Below are 8,818 nucleotides of genomic sequence, written 5' to 3'. Positions count from 1 at the left end.
ATTGAACATTGAACATAAAACATTTGACAAGCGTAAAAACTGTCAAACAGCCATGTTGTATTTTGATTTTTTTAGCCTCTGGCGGGCGCCAGACATGTGATCAAATACGCCAAGTGTGGCACTGACATTTGCCTATTTGTGCAAATTAATTGCTGGCATTTTCCTATTTGTGCAATGTTTGCTCAAACTTTGAAGCCCATGTCTGGCGCCGGCTTACGTACGATCTGTACAGAGCATGTACAGAGCATGATACTTAAAGGGCCCATTCACGGCAAGACTGCACGGCAGTCCTGCAGTGAATGGGCGTCACTGATTGGTTCGCACTCGGTGTTGCCGGCCGGAAACACCGAGTGTGATCCAATCAGTGAGGCCCATTCACTGTAGGACTGCCGTGCAGTCCTGCCGTGAATGGGCCTTTTTATGGTCGAACGTTGTCGGTGTTACGTAGTATATGACATTCTTTTTGGTTGTCGGATCGCCGGCGCACCCGACAAGCCGACCGCCTGACTGAATTGGAACGTCTGGAAGCTTTGTCCCGACGAGGTCCCGACCAAATCGGCTCAGTCGCATTTGTAACACCGCCGTTGCTAGACGTCATTATGAACGCGGAGGGAGTAACGATTTCAAACCGTGAGATATGCATGCAGGCATGATGTTTATGCATCAACGGCAATTATTATAATAGCCTACTATAATGCCCGCAACTTCGTTGCGCCAAAACTCGTTTATCGCGTGGGAACCGTACATATTTCCGGGAAAAAAGTATCCTTGTATGTCTTTCCCGGGACTCAAAGTATCTCCATGCCAAATTTCAACAAAATCGGTTCAGCGGTTTAAGCGTGAAGAGGTAACAGACAGACAGACACACTTTCGCATTTAGAATATTAGTATTAAGTATTATAATATTAGTATCCTACTAATCCTACTAATATTATAATTTTGTGAGTTTGTGAGTTTGTGAGTTTGTGAGTTTGTATGTTTGTATGTTTGTTACTTCTTCACGCTTAAACGGCAGGACCGATTTTGACAAAATTTTATAAGGTGGTAGCTGACATCCTGGATTAACACATAGGCTACATTTTCAACCGATTTTCAAAATGGAGGAGATGTTATGATCGTTTTCATTTGATTTGTTTTTGTTCAACGACTACTCTGCTGTTTTTGAGCCGATTTCGACAAAAATTTAGCCGCTAGCTGATATCTTGGGTTAACACATGGTCTATATTTTTAACAGACTTCCGGAACGGAGGAGGTGTTATGTTCATTTTTAAATTGATTAATAGGCTTTCGTCCTGTCGCGTGCTTGGGGGGGCTGCGCCCCCCCCCAAACCCCCCCCCACCCTCCTGGAACTGTTGCTTTTAACGTGGCTTCACGTGGCATCACGTCGTTAGTGCTGAGTTTTAATTATCCTTTTTACAAACAATTGAAGTAATTAATTATAAAAGTGAATTTATTGTAACCTAAACTAAACACACGGATTTCGAGTGTCATTTGCTTAATAGGCTTTCGCCCCGTCTTCTGCTTAGGGGGGCTGCACCCCCTCAAACCCCCCCGCCCCTCCTCCTGGAACTGTTGCTTTTAACGAAATGGTATCGCTTCGTTAGTGCTGAGTTTTAATTATCCTTTTTAGAAACAAACTGAGTAATTGATTATAAAAGTGAATTTATTCTAACCTAATCTCTACATACGGATTTCGAGTGTCATTTGAATAATAGGCTTTCGTCCTATCTCCTACGTGTAACTGCGCTGCAGCCTCAAAAAGATTGGAAACTCCTGATACACTCTAATATAGCTTTCCTGGGTAAATGGGTTAAGATTTTTTTTATTGGATCAGTAGTTAATTAGATTAGCGCGTTCAAACAAACAAACTCTTCAGGTTTATAATATTAGTATAGATGTGCCGCCCGTCCGCCCCGTCCTTCGTTTCACAGTCCTTTACACTGCGAAATGTTGGAAATCGTTTCACAGACAGTGAAGTTAATCATAAAAAATCACATCTGAACATAAAACATATATTTTTATCTCCTTCGTTTTGGAAGTCGGTTAAAAACAATAGCATATGACAAGTTAATCAACTTCCATCCCTCACTCATCAAAAATTGATGTTTCCGATGATCAAACTCAATTCATTTTGTCTCTAATTACCAATAACTATTTACCTATTAATACAAAATTTAATTTACCTCATAAATCGCGGGTAACACCGCGGGGCACAGCTAGTGGATAATAATTTGTAGGTGGCAAGACGTCCGTTCACTACTTCATAACATAGTCAACTGACGGTTAGAAGGCCGACCGTCGGGCAATCTGTAGCAATGTCGGAATCATGTCGGCCCCGTATTGGTTGGCCCGATCAAATCGAGGCGTCTGTTACTAGTACTATTATCTGAGTTTTTAACCGACTTCCAAAAAACGAGGAGGTTATAATGTGTAATATTGGTAGGATATTGACCATTAGATATTCGTTATCGTGCACAAGCGTGGGAAAGTGATGTAATAACCAGAAACGTGCTCTTTTGTGTTCCCTCCAATGATATTTTACTTATACAGATATGTTACGTCCATACTATTTTACGGCTTAAATCTCTTCCGAACAATTTTCAAATTCAAAATTGCAGATGTTAGGGTAACACTTATAATTAATGCACTATGCTGTACTCTATGTCAAGGATCTGACAAGTGTCAAACAAGGATTGACAAATGACGTTTGACAGCCAGCGTTTTCTATTATATATTTTCCCCGTTCTCCATTCTGCCGTCGTAATTATAAATGCAGTAATCGTCATTTTTCCAAATTCCTGTTTTTATCGAAAATGAAGTTAAGAGACACGTATGTAACTTTTGGTAAAAAAAATAATAAAAAAAATACTATGGAAGGTATTAAAATTATAAGCAAAAATGCAGCATTTGTATGTTTTTCCCGGGAGTTTGCTAATTTAAATGCAGTAATAATAATTTACAAGGATAAAATGCAGTACTAATGTCTATACTACTAATTTAAATTGCAGTACTAATCATGTCGTACATCTAAATGCAGCACTCGCATAATTAACTGCATTTTAAAGTTGTACGTTTTATTTTTGTATGCGTCTTTTGTTATATACTACTAATTTTAATTGCAGTATCATTCTTATCGTAGAGCTAAATGCAGCATTCGCATAATGAACTGCATTTTAATGTTGTACATTTTATATTTCTATGAGTGTTTTCAAAATTCAAATGCAGTAAATGTTTAATACTGCATTTGAGTGTAGTGTTAATAGAGTTGATTCATGGCGCTGTGCAAAATATGATATTATGTTTTGAATTTGAACGCGGGTACTGCATGTTGCCTAAGCAGCGCCCCGAGCCTCAGTCTGCGATTGCAAGCCGAACTCACCGCACGCGGCTGCTATTTAACATACATATACGATATTTGACGGTAAGTAGTCTCGTTTTTTATTTATAATAATAACCAATAATATAACAACTACAATAATAAATCAAATCAATGTCATAACGTATCCAAACTAGGTATTTACGTAACATTAAGTCCCATTAAAAGACCACATTGACTGTCCTTATATTTTTATTTATTAATATCTAACTAGTAGGTATTCCGTATTAATAAATGGGACGATCAATGTGGTCTTTTAATATATTTCTGTCTATCTTCTCTTTGTGCTCCCGTTTGTCAGCTTGCGCATTATAGGTTTTTTTAAAGAATCCAATATTCAACGATTATTTTGAATACCTACTTGGTATGTATTAATAAATGGGACCATTTATTAATAGATATTTTTGTAGATATTTATGTAATGTGTCCGTTAAATGTAGTAGATAGTTAATGTTTATTAATTTTATTTTATTGCTTTTGTGTTGCAGGTAATAATGACGTCAAATAATTTCCGTGGTCGCAAATTAGTACAAATGGTGGCCAACGCTGAGATCGATAGAAATAATGTTGAACAAAATGAGTTAACCAGCACAATTATCATGGAAATTGAACCAATTGATTTGAAAGATAATGGGATCGAAGTTGGGGCATGTTCTCGCGATATCACAGTATCACAACCTATGATTAATTCGTCAGAAAATTTTAATGAGCCACCAGGGGATTTGGGAGACATTAGCATTTCAGAATATTCTTTTTCAAAAGATGAGAGCTTTGGCTCATTATTGTGTAATGAGATAATTATGGAAAGTAAATATAAAAAATCTACATGAGGAACATGATACCACCACCACGCCTGGTGACGAGACGGACAGTCAGGAAATCAATAAAAATGGGCCTGAAGAGATTATGGAAAAGACTGGAACAACAACTGAACTGCATCAACAAATTATACAAACAGATTGTGTTCTGCAAAGACAAGAAAATGAATCTGATGTTTCTATGAGAGTGACAAAAAAAGGAACACCAAGAATAAGAAAACGATTCATAGAAACTGTGAAAACAAGAAAAGAAGTAAGGAAACAGAGAAAGTTAGAAAAATTCTGTGTAAAACCAGCGTGTACTACATCCTGCAAGAAGAAATGTTCTGATTCATTTTCAGAGGCCGACCGTTTTAATATCAATAACACCTATTGGAAACTAAATTATGAAAGTCAGGGACAGTACATACAATCCTTAGTAACTAAGCAACAAGTCTGTAGGCGGATACAAGCAAGTACCTTGTCTCGTAATAATACATTTAAATATTTTCTCGATAAAGGAAATGGAAAAGTAGAAGTCTGCAAAATATTTTTTTTAACAACACTAGGATATCATAAAAAAAATGATCGTAGAATATTGGATTCTTTAAAAAAACCAATAGGTGCGCAAGCTGACAAACGTGGAAAAAGGGAGCACAAAGATAAAATAGATAGAAATATATTAAAAAACCACATAGAAAGTTTTAGACCTGCAGTTGCCCATTATCGAAGAAAACACGCACCGAACCGAAGATACCTACCTAGTGATCTAAACGCGACTGTAATGTACAAAGATTTCATCGAAAAATATCCGCACATTAAGATTTCTTATGAATTATACAGACGTTTTTTAAAAAAAGATATGAATATCTCGTTTACCCTTTTGGGCAATGAAGAATGCGAAGAATGTGAAGGTTTTAAAATACACCAGCCCACGTGCCAGGACCCCGCATCCTGTGATACCTGTAATTTCTATAAGCTTCACAAGACAAGATATGAGATGGCCAGAAAATTGTATCAAGAAGATGTCGATTCGTCTACTAAATTTATTCATAAAGCCTTTTATTCAGCAGATTTACAAAAAGTCATCATGTTGCCTAGAATTGACATGTTCAAAGCAGTTATTTTTTGTCCTAGAATAATAGCATTCAATGAAAGTTTCGTGCCCCTGGGATCCAGTAAGACAAAATCTCTGCCATTTGCCGCAATATGGCACGAAGCAATTTCCGGCAGAAAGCAAGAAGACATCATTAGTGCTTTTAGAGCATTTTTCATTAGCAAACGTGATTGTACTGATATAACGGTATGGACTGATAATTGTTCGAGCCAAAATAAAAATTGGGCATTTTTTACATTTCTAGTCCATATAATAAACAGTTCTTTAATAAATGCAAAGAGTATTGTAATAAAATATCTCGAACCAGGACATACTTTTATGTCTGCTGACAATTTTCACCACCAGGTTGAAAATCAGTTGCAAAAAGCAAAGAAAGTATACGATTTTAGTGACTTTATAGATTGTGTGCAAATGAGTAACTCAGGAAAAGTAACAGTGAAAGCTATGGAAGTCACCGACTTTTTCAAATATGTTGATCAATCATCTCAACATAAACTAAAAAAAATAATTAATCGTATTTATTTGAAAGACATAGTCTACGTAGAGGTACGCATACAAAACTTTAATTTATTTGTTAAAACTGGATACGATGGTGAAATTCGAGAAATGGATTTTCTGAAACTTAAACTAACAAAATCAAAGTCAATTCCTGATCCAATTCAAAACACGATTCCTAGAGGTATAACCGAAGCTCGAAAATCTGCCATTCTTACCTAAAACTCTATCCAAATTAATTCCACCAAACAGGTTACCATTTTGGCAAAATCTTTACACTGATAATAATTCTATTGATCTCGTAAATGTTTTAGATGTACAAGAAGAAGACTGAATTTAAATAAACAAGTAAGAAGACTGATAAAGTGCCTTTAGTAGAATTAAGTTCGTTGTTTAATGTACGTTATTTAATTTTTATTTTTTGACGGTATAAGTTACTTTTGTTTTTAATTTTAAAAGAGAATAAGCAAATCTCTTTAGAAGATTTAATAATGAAGAAGTTATGATTGTTGATTTTGAGTAATTTGTTGAGTACAATTTTTTATGGCTGTGTTTTTAACATTGAATTGTTTAATGAGAGCTTTACTTTAATAAAGTACTTATTATTTTTATAAATTGTGACTTTTATTTGTAATTTTATCTACATTCCTATTATTTTATGTGTCCACAAAATGATAATTTACTGCATTTATAGAATTTATAGTCGATTGTTTAGTTTCGATGTACTAGAAATAATTGCAGTTTGAATTATTTCCTAGGCATAAACGCAGTACTAAGCACAAATACTGCATTTCACTTTAAAATAAATGCAAATATCAAATATAAATACCAAGATAAAATGCAGTATTCAACATTATAAACTAATTAATCGATAAAATTGTCATTAATGTTAAAGTAAATAGTAAATTGACTTATTATGTACATACTCAGTCAAAAATCAAACATATATGATTTCAGTAATTGTAGAGAACGTAAAAAAACCTTTAACCGCGTTTTTCTCGAAACCGCCATTTTGCAAATACTGCATTTACAATTACGAGGGCAGCATTGTGCATTGATATAATACAATAGTGTAAAATACTGTGTTATTAATAAAATAAGTTCAGCCGATTACGAAGTTTATTTCCAAGTACATATACAACAAACTGGCGACGAGGATGGGATCTGGACGCAAAAGCTATTGGTCGTTCTGACTTGTCTGGCATTATATGTGATAATACTGCTCCATAACCTGTGGATGAAGCATCAGTAGCTAAAGTTATGGGTAAGTTTACTTGAAATGGTGTAAGTACTTTGTCACTACAAATTTCTTCTTTTAATTTTTGAAAAATCTTTTCACATTCTTTTGTCCAAACAAATTTAGTATTCTTATGAAGTAATTGGTAAAGGGGATTTAATTTTGATGCAAGATTGGGTATAAATTGTTGATAATAGTTTATCATGCCAAGAAATGTACGAAGAGATGAGATGTCAGTTGGACGTGGACTATTTTTAATGTCTCTCACCTTTTCTTCTGTAGGGTGTAAACCTTTTACATCAATCATGTGTCCCAGGTAAGTGATGGACTTCTGGAAAAATTGGCATTTCTTCCTGTTCAGGTGTAGTCCGCACTTCTGTAATTTTTCAAAAACTATCTTTATTCTTTGGAGTAATTGTAAATATGTTTCTCCTTGTAAAGCAATATCATCAAAGAAACAAGCTGTACCTGGAAGCCCTTGAAGAGTTTGATCCATGTATCTTTGCCAGATATTGGGAGCAATCTTTACACCAAACATTAGCCGCTTAACTTTGTAGGTCCCTTGACATGTACTTATGGCTTGCATTTCAGATGTAGCTGCATCTGTCTTCATGTGCAAGTACGCCTGATTTATATCTAAGGTGCAAAAATATTTACCACCACTCAGCTTGGAAAATATCTCCTCGACTCGTGGAATTGGGTAGTTATCATTTTCTAAATTTTTATTCAGTGTAGACCTGTAGTCTGCACATAATCGTACTTGTCCAGATGGCTTAACTACTGGTACTATTGGTGTACCCCACTGAGAGTATGTGACCTTCTCCAGAATTCCGACTTCTTCCAATCGGTCTAATTCTTTTTCCACCATGTCTCGTAGGGCAAACGGTACAGGTCTTGGTTTCAAGAATACAGGTTTAACACTTTCCTTTAGTTTGAATGAAGCTTCATAGTCTTTTATCTCTCCAATTTGTTCCACAAACAAGTCCTTGTATTCTTCAAGTAAACTCTCTAACTTCGCTTTGAACTCCTTTTCTGTTATATCTTTTTCTACTTTATTTAGTTTATGTATTTCAAAATGGATCCCTAATTTTCTTATCCATTCTCTTCCAACAACTGGATCTACATCTCTATTTATGACAAATAATCTTTCTTTTACTTCCTTATTCTTGTATTTTATTTGTATTAAGCAGGTTCCTATCGGATGAAGGATTTCATCTGTGTATGTTTTTAGTTTAATCTTTGTATTTTGTAATTTCAGGTTAGGAAAATTTTCTTTGTAATATTTTGCCGAGCATGTAGTCACCGCTGCTCCTGTATCAAGTTCCCATGTATGCATTTTCCCATTTAATTGAAGTGTAATATTGAATTTATCATTTTCTGTATTTGTATTTCCTGTATGTAATTTATTTATTTCAAAAATCTCTTCCTCATCGCTAATATTGGAATTGGATGTGTCATACATTTGTAATTGTTTTTGTTCTTTGAAACATACTGATTCTACGTGCCCTTTTAAGTTACAATTCCTGCAAAATATTTTATTTTTCAGTCGGCATTTGTAAGCTGTATGATTATTTTTCCCACATCTGTAACATTTTATTTTATCTTCATTCTTATGGTCTGTATTTTCCTTGTATATATTTTTGCTCTGATTTTTTCTGTAATTATTCTTCTTTAATGAAATTTTATTAATGTTTGTGTAATTTTCGCTTTCCATTTCCTTGGATTCAAATTTAGAGGTTTCTATAGCCATTGCTGTCTTAACAATATTATCAAAAGAAGTTGTAGATGCTTCTTG

At 34.8% G+C, this 8,818-nt stretch overlaps 1 protein-coding gene across 2 annotated transcripts; it reads right to left on the bottom strand.

The window, feature by feature from the left end:
- Window positions 1-6,891: 6,891 nt before the first annotated feature.
- On the bottom strand, window positions 6,892-8,818 carry LOC121728644 (uncharacterized protein K02A2.6-like). Of its 2 annotated transcripts, XM_042116868.1 has the most exons (3): window positions 7,492-8,818; window positions 7,292-7,399; window positions 6,892-7,017 (listed from the first exon to the last, which is right to left on the bottom strand). In XM_042116868.1, exons 1-2 carry the CDS (start codon window positions 8,771-8,773, stop codon window positions 7,323-7,325), a joined length of 1,359 nt encoding a protein of 452 aa, XP_041972802.1. In that variant the 5' UTR covers window positions 8,774-8,818; the 3' UTR covers window positions 6,892-7,017; window positions 7,292-7,322. The 2 variants fall into 2 exon arrangements, with proteins under 2 accessions (XP_041972802.1, XP_041972801.1); XM_042116867.1 differs by having other exon boundaries at window positions 7,292-8,818.

The sequence above is a fragment of the Aricia agestis genome, chromosome 7 (genome assembly GCF_905147365.1).
Source record: "Aricia agestis chromosome 7, ilAriAges1.1, whole genome shotgun sequence".
NCBI lineage: Eukaryota > Metazoa > Arthropoda > Insecta > Lepidoptera > Lycaenidae > Aricia > Aricia agestis.
Note: the sequence above shows the minus strand (reverse complement) of the source record. Positions and strands in the feature narration are given on the sequence as shown.